This window comes from Peromyscus maniculatus, chromosome 18, assembly GCF_049852395.1.
Source record: "Peromyscus maniculatus bairdii isolate BWxNUB_F1_BW_parent chromosome 18, HU_Pman_BW_mat_3.1, whole genome shotgun sequence".
In the NCBI taxonomy this organism is placed as follows: Eukaryota; Metazoa; Chordata; class Mammalia; order Rodentia; family Cricetidae; genus Peromyscus; species Peromyscus maniculatus.
Window position 1 is genome coordinate 50,371,267 of NC_134869.1, and position 18,458 is coordinate 50,389,724.

An 18,458-nucleotide genomic window follows, 5' to 3' on the forward strand; every position below is an offset into this window, starting at 1 on the left:
ATCAATTGGAAATAGGGAAAAAAAGAAGAAGAAGAAGGAGGAGGAGGAGGAGGAGGAGGAGGAGGAGGAGGAGGAGGAGGAGGATAGGAAGCAAATAGGTTATGAAGCTTGGGTCTGCTTCTGCAGCCCTGGGAAGTTAACTATCAAGACTGCACGGTGAGGAAAGGAATGTCTTAAAAGCCTTGACTGACAGCACTTCAAGGACGCCCGCCCGCCCGGCTTGCCCGCCCCGCTTGCCCGCCCGGATAGCACTCACATTCCTGGAGGGATTTTGGCTTCAGCCTTTCAGGAAACCAGTTTGGCAAAACAGATGAGAAGTAAGTGCCCTTCCCGAGCTCTTCCAGGAGAACATAAATAAGGATTAGACCTCTACAGCGGGTTATCCCTGTTACAGAGAAGCATTTTAACAGAAAAAAAAAAAAAAAATCAAAGACGACGACGACTTTAGGAGAAAACTTTCGCGTTCAAAGGGAGACAAATAAAACGTACAGTCCCTGCTCAAGACAAAATATGATGCAATTTTTCAAAGAATTTGTGTGAGTGTGTGTGTGTGTGTGTGTGTGTGTGTGTGTGTGTGTGTGTGTGTTGGGGGTGCATGCATGTGTGTGTGCATGTGTGCTTGTGTGTGTGTGTGTTGGAGGTGCATGCATATGTGTGTGTGCATGTGTGCTTGTGTGTGTGTGTTGGGGGTGCTTGCATATATGTGTGTGCTTGTGTGTGTGTTGGGGTGAATGCATATGTGTGTGTGCATGTGTGCTTGTATGTGTGCATGTGTGCTTGTGTGTGTGTGTTGGGGGTGCATGCATGTGTGTGCAAATGTATGTGAAGGCCTGAGGAAAACCTCAAGTATTGTTCCACAAGCACCGCCACCTTTCTTTCTTTTCTTCCTCCTTTTCCTTCTTCTCTCTTCTTGAGACAGGGTTCCTCACTTGCCTGGAGCTATCAAATGGGCCAGTCTGGCTGGCTGCTTGAGTCTCACACCATCTCCCCACACACCCCAGCACTAAGTTTACAGACTTGTACGAAGATGCCCACGGGCTCTGGGGATCGAACCCGTGTCCTCATGTTCTCAAGGCAACACTTTACAGAATGGAGTTACCTCCTCAGCCCTCAGACAAGACTTCCAGAGAATTCCCTGTGGCATGGGGGGAGGGGGGGATCCCCAGGCTGCATGGTTAAGAAAGGAGGGTAGAAATGGATGCAGTCTTAAAACAGCTATGAAAAGACACAGCTACAACCCTGTGAGTGGCTGGATTACAAATGATTACATTTCCTTTTAGACTTCTCTGCATTTTTAAGTGTTCTACAACATACATGTGTTACATTTTATGAGAAAAATACCAAAAGTTATAAAAGAAACAGACAAGCAAGAAAGATAAATTATAAGTAAAGAAAAACATGTTTAGCCTTTTATCTGGAGGCGTAAGGAGAAAAGAGAGAGAGAGAGAGAGAGAGAGAGAGAGAGAGAGAGAGAGAGAGAGAGAGAGAGAGAGAGTTTCTTATTGTTGCTTAGCTTATTTTAATTTTGTTCAAATCAAAATGTATTGTGCTGTCTGTGAGGCAAAGAGGTCAAGTCACTTATGGGAAAAGGTTTCTCTGTTAATTGCAGGAGAGACAGGTCTGCAAAAAGGATCCCTTAGTTACACACGGCAGTTCCACTCACTGGCGGCTCTTGTCATGGAAAAGAACACAATTAATTTCGACACTAGTGAGAGTGTTCTTGTTGGCATGACTAGTGGTCACGGATTTATGGTTTAGAAAATGATTGGCCTGAAACTACAGAGACCAGGGTCCCTGGACTTTCCCATGAACGGCTAGTATCTTGGGAAAATCAGCTCCCATTTCCTCCTCCGTTGAAAAGCACAGGGTTAAAATAGGTGATCTCAGAAGCATTTCAAGTCCTTCGAGCTTGACTACTTTTGTCCATATTAATTTCATGTTAATGAAAGCAGCCTGCAAGTGAATTTGGGGAAACTATTTTCAGCAAGACCACCCACCGCATCAGCTGTGCTGGAATGCTGTTACCCGCAACAGCATTCTAGGTGCCGTATTGAATTAAAACAGAGCCCTTCATCTGGCATTGAACATTTTCAAAACTGGTTTGTAAACCGGCAGGAAAATTAGCTGTGGGATTTGCGAAAAGCTTAACTGCAAAACCCCTTGGTTGTTTGTTTGTTTAATTCAAAGGCCGAATGAAGTCTGCTCGGAGATGGTAGGTGGGAACACATCTAAACACAAACACACCACAAATGACAGCGTTCAGTGCCACCTCCCATTGGGTGAGCTTTGTTATCTTCTTCTCTTTAGGATGTAAACGCCTCGAAGTAGGGAAGCTGGGCATCTGGGAAGGGGCAGGAATACAAACGAGAAAAACGAAAGATTGGACACATAACACATTTCCCAATAAGGAATAAGATTTTCGTTTAATAAACACAGAAACTATTCTAAAGCAAGAGCCAGCAAACTTTTTTTTTTTTAAGGGACAGGTTATAAGGTAAGCTTCGGAGGCCATAGAAACATCTCTATTCCAGGCATTCAACTGTCTTCATAGCACCAAAATAGCCATAGCTACCACACGAACAAATGGGGAGTAGCTACATGCCAATAAAACTTTATTGACAAATGATAGACAGTCTATATGCCTACGTTTGTTGGAATGTACACTTTCTATTCCTATTGCACCTTGTTAATGTTAGGAGATGAGAGTGAACAGGAAAGGGAGGAAATAAATAGTAACTAGTGGAGATGGAGGTGGAAAGGGAAGAGGGGGTGGGGAGACAGGGGTGGTGGTGGTGTGACAAGGGCAGTGATTCGAACCCAGGGAGGAATGAAAGCATTACAGAGTCCAGTCCAGAAGGGAAGACAGCAAGGAGAGCCCAGGGGAACACAGAGAAAGACAGCAAGGAGGCGAGGCAACACAGGAACAGGAAACCTACTTCCATCATGGCCGCCAGGCCCCGGGAAACGCGCTTAGGGGGCAATTTATAAAGATGCTGATAACTAAGTCTGGTGGCTTAAAAAAGTGTTTGACTTGCAGCTTTACATCTATAGTCTTAAAGACAAGAAAAGCAACGTAAGGGAAACAGACTGAAGTGGGGGGGGGGGGGTTTAAAGAGATATTTAACACGAGGTGAAAACAGAGGAACAAATGAGGGTAGGAACGGGCTAACAACCCAGAGTCAAAAAACATAAACTAAACCGAAGTGATAAATGAAAAGTAGAGCCCAGCCTCGAGACCCTCAGTCTTGCTGGGGACTTTGACACCAGCTAAGATACAACCTTCAGGGATGCAGAAGGTGTTCCCATCCCCCAGCAGGCCGCTCACTCCAGGCAATCAACCAAGTCTAAGCGCTGTGGCACCGTTTGCGCTTTTCTGTTGAGTGACGGTGGTGGGCACCTAACCGCAGGGCAGTGTCTTTGCCTCTTGGTCGCACCTCCGTGCTTCCTTCCAACGAAGACTCAGAAAGGACCTCCAGACCTGCGGTTCTCAGGACAAAGGACAAAGCAAAGGCCTTGCTTCCTTCCGACTTCTTGAACCCTCATAACCTGAGATGTGGGTGTGAGGAAGGAGAATAAGACTCAGTCCTTGGGTAGAATTCTAGGTGAGCCATCCTCATTAAACGAGGGCCGCGTTCCCCCTACCCTCCCTCTATTTCTTACTCCCGTGTTCTAGCATTCCTTCAGAGGTAATCCAGCCGCCTCTTTTCAGTACATACCTGGCTTTTTCGTAACACTCACATCCAGAAAGTTCTTCTTTATATTTCACCCAAATCCTTTCTGCTACAGTCAGAAACCTGTCTCCTCAGTGGAGATCCGGAACAGCTGGTTCCCATTCTCTTCATGACAACTCTTCTTAAAGATTCATAGCCTTATAAAGAACATTCACACCAAACTCACCTAAGTCCCACAGCTCCCTTTTTAGGTTTTTCCCCCAATAACATTCTCTTTACAGATGTCAATAACCAACTGCCCAGTACATAGACATCTGACACACTTGGAGGACACGTCTACACTCCGGCAAGACAACTGGCCCTACATAATAACCCCCAGGGAAGAGGGCACGAGGGGGTGTGCTTTGTACTTGAATTATTGAGTATCTGCTTTGTCTGAAGACACTGCTCATTTGAAGTTTGAGGTGGAACAAAGGATGAGGCAGTGCGTGTGTCTGAATAGGAAGTTACGGGAATGGCCAATCTCTGGCCAACTGCCTACGGTTCTGCTCCCGATCAGCAGCTCTTTGCGAGAGCCAAGAGAGGCATCTTAGATTCCTAACAAATCGCACCCCGTGTCGGACTCTTGATGAAATTTGTAACTGTCTTCTCCCCATCACACATCTCAAACTCTTTCTTCTTGAAGGATTTTTTTTTTTTTATTTTTTTAAATCTGGAACAATACAAAAGCTCTTCAGCTGACTTTTAGGAGAAAACAACATGTGTTCATGAACATCTGTGCCTTTCCTGAGCTATTTTTTTTTCTCATTATTGTCAAGAGAAAAGAAGTTTAGTGGAATGTTTCTCCATAGGGGCACAAGGCTATAATACTCCCTGTTGATTACATATAAAAGACACAAAATATTAGTTTATTAAAAGCAGCTTCCACCGCTGCCTTACAAAGCAATCCTCCGATGGAACGGATTTATGAAGTAACGGCTGAAAGGTATGCAGATCACAGGATCCATGACAAATGTACTTTATTACACGGATCAGAGATTCCATATGGACTTGCAGTTACTGTACAATGATACACAACACCCGACTAAGACCACTTACAGGTTTTGCTGATATTGAAAACTATAAAGACACACCATGAGGGTGAGAAAGTGTTTCATAAGATAGCATGATGCCAAGTCAATCCATTGCTTTAGGAAAAGCTAATACGTGTGCGCAGAATATATTAGAAAGCTATGCCGTTCTTTAAATGAAAATTCGAAAGTCTTCACCCCACCCATTGTTTAAAGCAGATGTTTATAGTGCTTTTCCATACTTTAATTGGGAGCTTAGTTGAATGAGTACCAGATTTAACATTAACGAAATTATGGAGATTTCAGATTTTGTTGTTTTTCACTATAAAGATACTGAAGTCTATAATCGTGGAGGGCCAAAAGACTGAAGAGAGCAAAATAAGTATAAAATATGTTAAGCGCAACTTTCTACATGGTGTTTCTAGGCTTGAAGCTTTCAACCTGGAAGTCCAATGTTTTAATCCTTCAGCTACATTCCAACCAAGCAGCCACCCAGCCTCAGCTGGCCATTTTATCCCCTGGCATCCTAGATACAGGCTCCTCTGTAGATGGGATCAGCCTGTCTCCACAATTTTTCATTCTAGATATTCATTCTCTACTGAGGACAGCATTGCCCTTGAATCCGCGCTTGCATGACTTTGAACGTTTCCTCTCCAAACCACTCACTTGAATGAGGGACAGAAGTAGGAACTTCTCAGCATTGTTTTACAGATTCACTAATCAATGTGAGGTATTTAGTAGAATAAGCATTCTTTGAACATTTTGCTTTTACTATGACCCTATTAACTGAGTCTTTTTTGATATCACATTATATTTCCCCTCTGCTTTAAAGTAAATGAAAAATAAAACTTTTTGAGAATCGGCTGTGTACAGCGCAATGCACATGTGTGTGCGTCTGTGTGCTGTGCCCATTGGGGCACATGCCTGTGGGCATGAGCCGAGTCTAGTGGAGGACACTGGGAATCTTGTTCTGTCATCCTCTGCCTCTTTCCCTTGGGATGGGTCTGTCACTGAACATAGAGCTAGGCTGGCAGCAGCAAGCTCCAGCAGCCAACCCATCTCTGGACCTGCCTCCCATAGCACCGAGATTATTAGCAGGAAACCATGCGTGGCTTTTTATGCAGGTGCTAAGGATTTGAACTCAGGTCTTCAGGCTTCACAGCAAATGTTCTTACCTGACGAGCCATCCCGAGCAATGTAAATTTTATGGTTCCTTTTATCAACGGAACTGGACCTGAACTGACCTCTGTGAGCCCCTCCGGGTCCTGGGGATGCAGGGTGGCTTTTGACATGGTGTAAGTACTTGCAAGTCCCCTGCCATCTGCAAAGATATGCTTATAAAAGTGGTTTGTGTCTGCTGTGGTGAAGATTTTATATGCTAGAAAAACACGGGAAAAAATATGTGTGGCTAGCATGAGTTTGAATCACTCTGGCAATTTTCCTTCCCTAGAAAGATCAGTCAACAGCTTAGTATTTGCATTACAGCTGGGCACTGCCTCCGTCTGGCAATCCCTTGAGGTCTTTGGATGCCTGGCTGTTCTTTTCCAGTTTCTCTACCCTAAGCCTCTCATCCTCCTTTGCTTTCCCCTCCAGGACATTTCCAATAGTTGAATCTAATCATTTATAGCTCGTTAATTTCTCTTCTCCAACTCCTAACACTCATATCGTCCATACATGGATATAAATTCTGAAGACATTCAGTTTTTACTTCTTATTGTCTTTGTTTTGTTTTTCGAGACAGGGTTTCTCTGTGTAGTTTTGGTGCCTGTCCTGGATCTCACTCTGTAGACCAGGCTGGCCTTGAACTCACAGAAATCCTGAGTGCTGGGATTAAAGGTGTGCACCACCACTGCCCGGCTGACATTCAGTTTCTTTACAGTCACTGTGTACTTTAAGTAATCTGTGCACTAATGAGGAAAATGTGTATCTGCACTCATGTGACAGCAACCCAACAAAATGTGGCCAACCTTCCGCCATGGTGGTCTACACCTATAATCCCAGGACTCGGGAGACAGAGGCTTTATTGCAAGTTGAGGCCAGCTAGATCTATGAGTACCAGACTAGCCAGGGCTACATCACAAGACCTTGTCTCAAAAACAAACAAAAACCCTACTGGATGATCCACAAGAGCTTCCGCTGCCAGCCACACTGTTTCTACTTAGCTGTCTGGTCACTAATAAACTTTGCCTGCGCCTGCGTTTGGACCACTTGGCACATTTCTAATGAAGTGTTCCGTAAAGAAATCCAGTCTGGCTTCCACTCAGAGTTTGAGAAGGAAGGACTCTATAAATCATTCTGTTACTAAAGCGTGTTCTTTATCTAACCTGAGCCTGCTTCAACCTGATCCCATCATGGATTGAACCAAGTTACAAGTACTCTACCCACAGATCACCGTTTCTCTCTGAGAAGTTTTCTTGGGCTCTTGAAAGGCAGAATCACTGTTAGAATGCATTTTTTGGAACGGTTGTCCTCATGCCTCAGTTTCCTCGAGAATAGATAACATTAGCAGCATAATCATAGGTTTCTGAATTAGATGACTTAATAATTTTAAATGTTTGTTTTTATTAGCCCTGTGTATATTTAATCTCTTTAAGAGCGCAAACATAGTTCCATTGTGTTTCTAACAAAGTCTCAGTCTAATCCAAGAGGTCTGTTGCTTGGCTTGAGCGCCCCCTGGTGGTTTTACAGCAACTCTCCCGAACGCACCAAAGACAAATTTGTAAAGAAAAGTTATTTACATAAAAGATTTAAAGGGCTACACTGTGCTTCTCCAAGTATTTGCCTTTAGAAGTAAAGCGACAAAGAGCTGATCACACCCCTGAACTGATTTTGGAATTCTATTCTAGACTTCCTGCCAAAATCTGAGATAGACGCGTCCTGCGGCTACACGATCCAGAACTCAAGGTTGTGATCCACTCCCAAGGGTAGAAGGTACTAATTTCTCCGCAGCAGCTGCTTTTTCCAGAAGCCATGAGGCCATGACATACTAGAACATGACTCCCAAGCATTTTGGGTAGTGATTTTGGTAAACTGAGGCTGGTGGGAGAGGATGGTCTCAACTGGCATTTTCTTCAACTGCTCTTTCATATCACTTTTTTTTTGTTTTATTTTTTTTTTGTTTTTTGTTTTTTTTTTTTTTTGAGACAGCGTTTCTCTGTATAGCTTTGCGCCTTTCCTGGAACTCACTTGGTAGCCCAGGCTGGCCTCGAACTCACAGAGATCCGCCTGCCTCTGCCTCCCAAGTGCTGGGATCAAAGGCATGCGCCACAGCCTGGCCATATCACTTTTAAAGATGAGGTAACCTGAGCCTATTCATTTGCATAGACTGGTTGGCCCCAGGTGACATGCCTTCTGATGAGTGGCCTGGTCACTGACCTTGGCCTACATGTTGGAACCCTCTTATCTCTCCCTAGTTCCGGGGCACATGCTCTTGGGCCTGGCTTTCTATGTGGGTGCTGGGAATCAAAACTGGGGTTCTTAATGCTTTTAGTAAACCTTGGCCAACGGAGCCATCCCCCAGTCTCTAACTTGTAAGTTATAACTGGATTGACCAAGTGTCACAACCCACTGTAGGTGAACATCATGGAGAGGCCCTGGATGGGAGCTCTCCTCAAATGTGAGGTTGCGAGCTACAGGAAAAATATGTATAGGTTCCTGGAAGTGATGTCTTCAACTCCAGCAAGCCAAGGGCGCTGCTGAAACTAAATGAAAACCAAGGGAGTAACATGGACATGGACAATGCCCACGATGAAAGAGGGCAGATAACTCAGTGTCAGTGGCTTAACGTCTGCGGCATTTTATCTCATGCACTTATGTATCTATTCCCCCCCACACACACACACCCCCCACCACAACTACAGCAACAAGGGACGCCTGAGCGCTCTCCACCTTCCAACCCCTTCTTTCCACCTGTCAAAACCAGGATCACACCCTTTGCACACGCTGGAGATGAGTGTTCAATTACTGAGCCACATCCCCAGGCTTTTCGTGCCACCTTCAGAAAAGTGTATTTTATTTTGAAACGATTCACTAACTTTCTGATGAACTATTAAGTTGAGGAGGACCTATTATTACACTAATTTTAAACATTGGCGGGTGGTGGTGGCGCACACCTTTGATCCCAGCACTCGGGAGGCAGAGCCAGGCGGATCTCTGTGAGTTCGAGGCCAGCCTGGGCTACAAAGTGAGATCCAGGAAAGGCGCAAAGCTACACAGAGAAACCCTGTCTCGGAAAAAAAAAAAAAAAAAAAAAATTCTTTTTTATCATCCAGCATTATTTTGTAGCTTACTTCCTTAGCACTTGGTGAATTCTATGCCCAGTGGTATACTCGGCAGTTTCAGGGCCAAGTAATCTTATTCTAATACACTCTTCTTTTTTTCCCCACGTGAAGTTAATTTTTTTCTGAGCAGGTGCACAGCTCTCAGCATTCCTAATGTTTGCCAAGTTCCTGGTTTTATGCAACACACCGTGGTAAATCTGACTCGAATGAAATTTCAGATGGAATGCTAAATTTAAATGATTGAAATTAACAAAGTATGCTGAGACAGATTCAACTAAAACTCATCTTATTGGCACATAAGGAGTCAAGAGTAGTCATGCCAATGCCAGCTCTCTTCATAAAACAATACTAACACTAAGCTAGTTAATACCTGTGTTTATATACGGACCATTTCCCAAATGGATGGATGAATATATATCATACACCCAGAAATATTGAGTCTGAGTAACATACTCTGAGAAATGCTGCACTTCATTGTTTTAAGCTACATGATATAAAACTGAACTACACTGCCTGGTGGTAGTGTTACACGCCTTTAATCCCAGCACTTGGGAAGCAGAGGCAGGTAGATCCCTGAGTTCAAGGCCAGCCTGGTCTAGACATAGTTCTAGGCCAGCCCAGGCTACACAGAGAAACCCTGTCTCATAAAACCAAAACAAGAAAAAAACAAAACCTGAAGAACATTTGTTTTCAGAAAAAAAACCCACGACGTTTTAATTACCTAAAAAGCACAGTAATCTGTACATGTTATAGTCCACCTAAATTAAAAACGTCTGTGCTTCTCAGTAACTAGAAACCTTAAATATACATAAAGGAAAATGTCAAACTGTAAGTGCTACACACAAACTACCTTTTATTATGAATTACAAAAATAGAAACTCCAAGTAAGTACTACTTGTAAGATCCACTGACATCCTTTTCTTCAAGACTTCTTTTTTAGTTATTATTGTGTGGGGGAGCTTGTGGACATGAGTGCAGGTGCCAGTGGGGGCCAGGAGAGGGTGGACCCCCTGGAGCTGGTTGAGCCTCTCAACCGGAAGCAGGAGTCCTCTGCAAGGGCAGTATGTGGTCCTAACTGCTGAGCCATTTCTTCAGCCCGTTGATACCCTATTTTAAAACATGTCACTATACTAGCTTTCTGTCCACATTTTGTTTGTGGAAGCATGTTTAATGTGAGGCATTGATTATAATTGCCATTTTGCAAAACCAAGTAATTATAACCACAGTAATGCTCACAAGATTGTGGCGTCTGATAATACTCAAACATCAGGCAGCATCCAATTTTCTTCATCACGGAAGGTAGTTTATTCAAGTTCCCAAAACAAATCAATTATTCTGGATTTGAATTACAGATCTAAGACAAAACTAAAATATGAAAACAAATAGCTTCCATTCAGTGGGAGCTGAAATCAGTGAAGACATTCCTAACAACTGAACTTCTTTCCCATGAACACTTTCCAGTTTTTCTTTCTTTCTTTTTTTTTTTTTTTGGTTTTTCGAGACAGGGTTTCTCTGTGTAGCTTTGCGCCTTTCCTGGAGCTCACTTGGTAGCCCAGGCTGGCCTCGAACTCACAGCGATCCGCCTAGCTCTGCCTCCCGAGTGCTGGGATTAAAGGCGTGCGCCACCACCGCCCGGCACTTTCTTTTTTTTTTTTTTGGTGTGTGATTTTTCGAGACAAGGTTTCTCTGTGTAACAGTCCAGGCTGTCCTGGCACCTGCTTTGCAGACCAGGCTGTGCTCGAACTCACGGAGCTCTGCCTGTTTGCCTCCCGCGGGCTGGGATTAAAGGCACGTGCACCACCACTTTCCAGTTCTCGAGGGTCTACCAGGCCAGGCCCTTCGCTGCCTTGGCTCTGCTTTTCCCCCGTTTTTTCTCTCTCTTCGCCCTCAGTCTTTTCCTCTGCCTCTGGTTCATCCACACTGGGTACTGTCCATGCTGGTCTAGAAGGGTCTTCTTGTTTCTCTTCAGCTCAGTCTCCATTTTTGTGTCATCTAAATGAAAAACAATAATAAAATGAAAAGCTGTTAACATTCATACATGAAAATCAACCCCGTGAAAGCACATGAATGAAGCAGGAACATCAGAACTACAGGTAGTCTGATGTCAAAAAAGGGAAAACATTCTTTTATAGCATCCCTTGACTCCTCCCAGCAAAGTAAACACAATCACCCCCGATGCTGCACATTCCTGAGTCCACTTATGCGTGCATGTCTGTACAGTGGCCCATGGAGGAAAGCAGTGTGGGCGGTCAGGGCCCCTGGAGCTGAAGTCACAGTCAGTTGTGAACCTCTGACACAGGAGCTGGGGACTGAACTCCGCAAGAGCTCCAAGCACTGAGCTATCTCTTCAGCCCTGAAAGTTACATTTTAAGCAAGCAAGCGAGAGAACCTGACTTGCATTTTAAAGATCAAGATGTTGACAGAGAAGACAGGAGGAAGAGCAGAGGGGGAAGTCAAAAGCTAGTACCAAGGAATGGGCAGGAACTGCTGACCACGCAGTGTGGGCATAACGAGTAATGCTGTGGATAATCCTTTGGACCACTGTAAAGATTTGTCACTTGAATTGGTTTAATAAGCACTGATTGGCCAGTAGGAAGGCAGGAAGTATAGGCAGGTGATCAAACTAAGGATGATGGGAAGGAGAAGGGCGGAGTCAGGAGTTGCCAGCTAGACACAGATGGAACATGAAATGAAAGTGCCATGCTAATAAAGGTACTGCCATGTGCAGCGTGTAAATAAGGAATATGGGCTAACTTAAAATGCAAGAGCTAGTCTGTAATACGCCTGAGCTATCAGCTGATCATTTATAATTCATATCAGCCTCTGTGTGTTTATTTGGGACTGAGCAGTCGGGATAGGAAACATCTGATTACAAAGTGATGCCTTGGTTTAGACATGGGATAAAAGAATGAGAGAGGATGACTGCATTTCTTGGTCTAAGAAACTGGGTAGGCAGCTGCAAGAGGGACATGAAGAGAAGCATGGACTTGAGCGTAGATGAGTCAAGCTTTACTGACAGGTATATAATTAAATAGGAAGACTCCCCTCACCTCCACTGCTATTCCCACTTCTGAAATATTATAAAAATGAGTGCATCAACACATTTTTCAGGCAGAAAATGAGAGAATTCTTCTCTACAATCTCAATGGTTCCTTCACCACCTGGGCTTCTAACCATTTCAGTGCCTCACTTAAATATCAACAACTCACCAAGCATTTGCGAAAACTGTTAGAGGGGCATGGAAGGAAACATGGATGACAGCAAGGGGGTGAGAACTTAAAAAAAATAAACAATGCACAAACTGCTCTTCAAATTTCAGAAGCAAACAATACCCCCAATGAGATAAAAATAAAGCCCCAATAAGAACAGGAAGCTATAAGAAAAGAAATAGTCAAAGTTAAAAATAAAGCATTTTGGAAGCAGAAAAATATAATAGCATACTAAGATCCTCCACGAGGAAAATGAGGAAGTAGAGAGAACACACAAAAGAGAAGAGTAAAGGATCACTCAAGACTCAGGAGTGTATGGGCACCTGATGCCCAAATTCATAAAGACTGCTTAGACCCCATACAGACAAAATGTAAAAACACACAAGACTTAAATTGTGATGAAATATTTCATACATATGGTGACAATAATAAGATCCTGGAAAATAAGTCCATACATGGCTAGGAGGAATATAAAATGGTTTGGCTGGTGTAGAAAATAAGAATTACCATGACCCAGCATTCTGTTTGTAACTTCATACTCCAAAGCACTGAAAACAGGTATTTAAAAAAACTTGGACACTAAGGTTTACTAGATCATAGAAGCATAAAAATGACCCAGATGCCAACTAACAACAGAGACATAAAATGTGGTATATACAACAAACTAGTATTCAGTCTTTAAAAGGAAGTACTAATATATGCTAAAACATGAAATTTAAAAAATGTGATATTACGTTAGAAAAGATCACACATTTTATGACTCTATTTACATGCCACAGCTCAAAGAGGAAATCTATACAGACAGAAGATCCTTGTCAGTCTTAGGGCTGGAAGAAGAGAAAGAAACCACTAACTGGGTGCAGTGCCTCCTTTTAGAGGGATGAGAATGTTTTGGAACCAGAGGTGTGGTAGTCAAACATCACGAATGTACTCACATGCCACTACCACACACAGAATCGGTCACCGTCCTGTCAAGTTACAACAGTGAAAGGAGCTGATGGGCAGAGATGCCTGTGACCAAAGGACACTGATCGCCAGACCACGCGCTTCCATCTCCCAAGGGCAGCCGAAACAAAGGGACTGACAGAGACAGAGAGCAAAGAGGCTTTCCTGGGAGAGTGGGTGCTGATATCTAGGGTAAGAAGCATTAAGAACACTGTTCTCCTTGGCCTTGAGACATACACACAGTTCTGTCTTTAAGAGTGGCCATTGTGAGTGCTTCCTTTGGCCTTTTCTTTGCTGAAACCGGCATGATATGTAGCCTCCAAATTTAAACCATGACTAATACACAGAGGTCTCTAAAATATGTCGACAAAAAGTAGGATTCTGTGATTTTCCAGGGTACTAATACAAGTTCGTAGGATTCTCAGAATGAGAATGGGGTCTTTCGGGGAATCAAGTAAGAGCTTCTTCCTCACCTGAACAGATCCCGACTGACCTTCCATTCGCTAAGCTTGTTCCTGCAGTACTATCAGTTCCTGGGGCATTCAAGCTGCTACGTCATTGCTGAGGATCCATTAAATAACCCAGATGCTTATTCCCAAACACTGACTTTAAAACAGTTTAGCACAGGATCTCCAATAGAAATATAAGCTTTCAAAGAACAAAGATGTGAAGTGAACTTAACAGGTATGTTAGATGTATAAAGTGAGGGCATGACCACTCCAAGGTATAGTTGAAAAGAAATTTTTTATTGTAGATATGAGGCGGAGTACAGCCAGAGGCATCTGGAAAAATCCAGAGCAGAGAAAGACAGTAGGAGATTAAACATGGCCAGTAGACTGAACCAGGCCATGCAAGGAGAGGGGTGGGGGTGGGGGGTGTAGAGTGAGAGAGGAATAGAAGAGAGGGGGAACAGGTGGAGAAAGAGAGAGAGGGGGGGGGTGGGGAAGGCTGAAATGGCAGGGTTATACAGGAATGAGAAGCTGGGGATAGGGAAACCCTGGAGGTGAAGTTTAAGAGAGAGGGAGGGATGAGGAGAGCTGAGAGGAGCCAGGATGCCAGCAAACACTTTGTTACCTAATAGGCACCACAGTCAGCCATTTGTCCCCAGTTTCTTTTGGATCTGACAGATATTAGGGACAAGTAGAGATGGAAAGAAGACAGCTATTAAAAAAAAAACAAAAAAGGTCATAAGAGAAAGCGGATTCATCTTCTCATTATGTAAATAAAGCACGTGCGCTCACCCTTTTCGTCGTTGTCCACCTCACACTGCATTTTCTCCTGGCACTGTTTGGGGACCACCACAGTTGCTATGTCTTCGACATCTTTCATCAGAGCATCACCGTCAACTCTGAGAATACTTTTAAGTCTGCTGAGCTCCCGTGGGGCGTTCTTCTTTCTCTTCTCTGCCCGCATCTTCCGTTTCCACTTACTCCGTAAGCTTTTAGCCATGCTCTACCTGGCGGCCAATGAAAACAAACAAGAAAGCTTACTATTCACACCCTTGAATATCGTGGGAACGGCCGGGCAGGGCAGCGATCTCTTCGGTATCGGGACAAATGGAGGATAACCTACGATGTCTTCTATAAGTGAGGATCAACACAGAGCATACGGCGATTAAATAAATACATGACTGCCAAGCCCCGACAGGCCAGTGACAAATTATAAATCAATCCATTCTCAAAGCTGCTTAGTAGATACAAAAGTTAATAAACGGCCTTAAAACTACCTACTGCTCTTCTGCCTTGCTCCAGCTCCCGGTCTTATTAAATCCTTCACAACGTATTTTGTGCGAACTTTTTAAAGTTTGAGCATAGCTTTCTGCCTTTTAAAGGATTCTTCTTTGTTGTTTTTCGAGACAGGGTTTCTCTTGCTAGGTCCTCGAACTCACAGAGATCCGCCTGCCTCGGCCTCCCGAGTGCTGGGATTAAGGATATGGGCCGCCGCCGTCGCCGCCACCACCACCGCCCGGCTTTTTAAAAATCCTTTAATGACATGGAGTATTCAGGCATCAGAGTTCACCCCGCTACTCCCGAGCCTCCTTCCACTCTGACCTCACCCTCCCTCTCCAGAGAAGCCTTCATCCAGCCCCACACCACGCCCACGTTCGTACCCCGGCATTCACGGTGCTGCGCGTCTGGAAACCGCTCTCCTCCAGGCTCGCTCTTCTCAGCACCTCAGACTCTTGGGCCACCCCTCCCTCCCTCAATGCAGTTTCCACCCGAGGCCAGCAGCGTCACCTTGGGCGGACTGCAGGGTCGAGCGGCCCTTACTCGCCGCTGGATCCCCCCCCACCCCCGGGGGACCGCGGCGCTGCAGACAGCGCGGGCTGCGGGCGCCGGGGGATGGCTCGGTGAAGCAGCCTCCGATCGCCAGCAATCGCCGGCTGCCTAAGGAGCCCCGCACGTGGGGAGGGTGGCGGACAACCCACCGGGCGATCCCAAGCCGGGCAGCCACAACCCCGGGGTGGCGGGGTGGCGGGGTGGCGGGGTGTGGGGGGGGAGAGAGCTGGCGCCGCCGTGACCATCCCGAGGCTCGCCCTCCCGAGCCCCGCACCGCCGGGCCGAGGCCAGGGGCCGCAGCGGAGGCAGGGTCCGAGGCCAGTCCTCCGCCGCCGGCCGCGGAACTGCGCCCGAGGCCCACGAGACTCACCGGAGAAACACGACGAACCGGCACGCCGCGCGGAGGACGCCGACCGGAAGCCCCAGGCACTTCCGCCTTCCGGCCAGGGCCGGCGCACGCGCGCGCGGCCTGCCGGGAATCCTGGGAGGCGTGGTCTTGGGCAGCACGGCGTCGCCCGGGAAGCGATCGGTGATGATGGTCGGTCCTGCAAGAGGGGAGAGGCTGGGTTTGCAGGACGCGGAAGGGGTTTCCTGTCGGGAGAGAGGAGTTATACATCAAGCCATTCCCAAAGCCGCGGACGGGCCAAGCCCGGCGGATACGGGATACCCAAGGGAACTGCTCAGCGTCCACCATCCTAGACTGGCCCTTGATGAGGTTTTAAAAATAGTTGCAGCCCTAGAAAAGTTCCCATTCCGCCGAGGATCGCAGGATGTGCGCCTATGTGGGAGTATACCACCGTGTACGACTTAAATATGTCAGATTTACTGCGTGCCCATGTTATTTCAAAGGTGTCACCCGACGCAGAAAATAATCCTCCCCTATCCCGAAGAACTTAAAGGGTAAAACGATCTATCTCTTTGTCCAGTGTTGACCTGTCCAAACCATTACATTCCTGAGAGAAAGCTAAAATAGGATGACTGACAAATGTATGGTTTTTCATATGCTTCTAATTGCACGGGCTATGGGGATACACAGGTCTCCTAACATTTGTGGAAGATAGGGGTGGATAGTGTCCTAGGGCCTAGACAGTACCTCATTCATGGATCTTCAGTAGGTGATTAGGCAACACACGTCAACTACCCCGTACTATCTGTAACCAGCGTTTTATACGGATTACAGCACACAGCAAAACCACAGAACTGTCTTTAAGGATTATATTTTAAGGGGGGGGGTATGAGTGTTTTGTCTGATATAAATATGTGTCTTAGTTAGGGTTTCCTATTTGCTGTGAAGAGACACCATGACCGTGGCAACTCTTATAAAGAAAACATATCACTGTGGTGGATCACTTATAGTTTCAGAGGTTCTGTCTGTCACCACCATGGTAGGGAGCATGGCCGCATGCAGGCAGACATGGTGCTGGAGCTGAGAGTGCTATCATCTTGCAGGCAACAGGAAGTTGACTGTCACACTGAGGGAAGCTTGAGAAAAAGACCTCAGAGTCCACCCCCACAGTGACACACTTCCTCCAATAAGACCACATCTACAACAAGGCCACACCTCCTAATAGTGCCGTTCCCCTTGGGGGCCATTTTCTTTCAAACCACCACAGTGTGTATGTGCACCACATGTGTGCCAAGTGTCAGGGGAGGCCAGGACATCTCATCCCCTAGAACTGGAGTGACAGTTGGCGGTGAGTCACCGTGTGGGTGCTGGGAACCAAACCTAGGTCTTCTGGAAGAGTAGCAGGTGCTCTTAACCATGGAACCATGTCACTGGCCCCCCCAAAGTTACCTTGAATAATGGCCTATGAAATTCCTCTTTGGTTGCTAGTAGAGTTGTGTCTTCTTATAGAAACCATGTCCAGTATAGCAATTTTTTTTTTTTTTTACCACAGGCAAAACACATATGACATTAAAAACAGAAGGAAGTAAGTGCACACAGGATTTTAAAAAGCGTCCTTAAAGATATTCTAAATTGAGGGCTTCTTGATTCATGTACCAAAAGGCTGTGACTTTTGAACAGAAACGTGGCAAAAGAAAACAACCTATTGTGGTATTGATACATTCCACAGTTCAGCACTGCATTACAACGCTCTTTTAAACACTGAGTTGGGAACGAAATAATTGAAAGCAAGCAGTTCTAGGGGTTAAATGGCATGGAGTTTTGTTGTTGTTGTTGTTTTGTCTTGTTTTAATATTATTAATTCCCTCCTTTATTCAAACATTCAAGTGTGAACTCTAGAATGGGTTCTTTCTGAAAGGTAGAAGAATCGGGCTTGAGAGAGGTCAGTCGATCCTTAGAACCCACATTAAAAAAAAAAAAAAAAAAGGGCCAGCACTAGGCAGACAGGCACTGGGATCCCTTGGGCTCCACAGCTTCCTCTTTGACACCCGAGGAAGGACAGCTGCATGCGCAGGCACCTGTATACGAGCATGCACACAGACACACGAAAATCGAAAGAGCTGGGGCAGCCTTTTGGAACTACATGCATAGTTAGTGTTGCTGAATACTCGGCAGGAAAACAACTGATGTCTCACCTAAAAGGCTCATGATACAACTGGCCCTTGGCAGTGAGTGGGGCTCCCACAGCCAGGTCTTTGTGTGGGATTCCTGAGTCCCAGGAACAGAAAGCGTTCTGCACTTGAGAGGGTGACTTCCAGTTCCCACAAGTGTATTACAGGGATAAAGGTTAAAGGCCTGGATCTGACTGCCAACGCCACAGAAACTCAATCAAACAGATTAAAACCAGGTCTGAGTTCTGCAGAGAACTGGCGGCTGATAACACGGTCCACTGCATCTCTGTTTTTTGTTGTTTGTTATTCTGAGACGGGGTTTCTCTGTGTAACAGTTCTGGCTGTCCTGGATCTTGATCTGTAGACCAGGTTGGCCTCGAATTCAGAGATCTGACTGCCTCTGCCTCCCGAGTGCTGAGATTAAAGGCATGAGCCACTGCCGCCTCGGCTCCACCACACCTCTTTGTCCACGGGATATTCAGCAATC

General features: G+C 45.5%; 1 protein-coding gene across 2 annotated transcripts; it reads right to left on the minus strand.

Moving 5' to 3' along the window:
• Positions 1 to 10,660: 10,660 nt before the first annotated feature.
• Llph (LLP homolog, long-term synaptic facilitation factor) lies at positions 10,661 to 15,962 on the minus strand. Of its 2 annotated transcripts, none has more exons than XM_006973347.4 (3): positions 15,825 to 15,962; positions 14,417 to 14,631; positions 10,661 to 11,013 (listed from the first exon to the last, which is right to left on the minus strand). In XM_006973347.4, exons 2-3 carry the CDS (start codon positions 14,622 to 14,624, stop codon positions 10,844 to 10,846), a joined length of 378 nt encoding a protein of 125 aa, XP_006973409.1. In that variant the 5' UTR covers positions 14,625 to 14,631; positions 15,825 to 15,962; the 3' UTR covers positions 10,661 to 10,843. The 2 variants fall into 2 exon arrangements, with proteins under 2 accessions (XP_006973409.1, XP_015847724.1); XM_015992238.3 differs by lacking the exon at positions 15,825 to 15,962 and adding an exon at positions 15,286 to 15,440.
• Between the last annotated feature and the right edge of the window lie 2,496 nt (positions 15,963 to 18,458).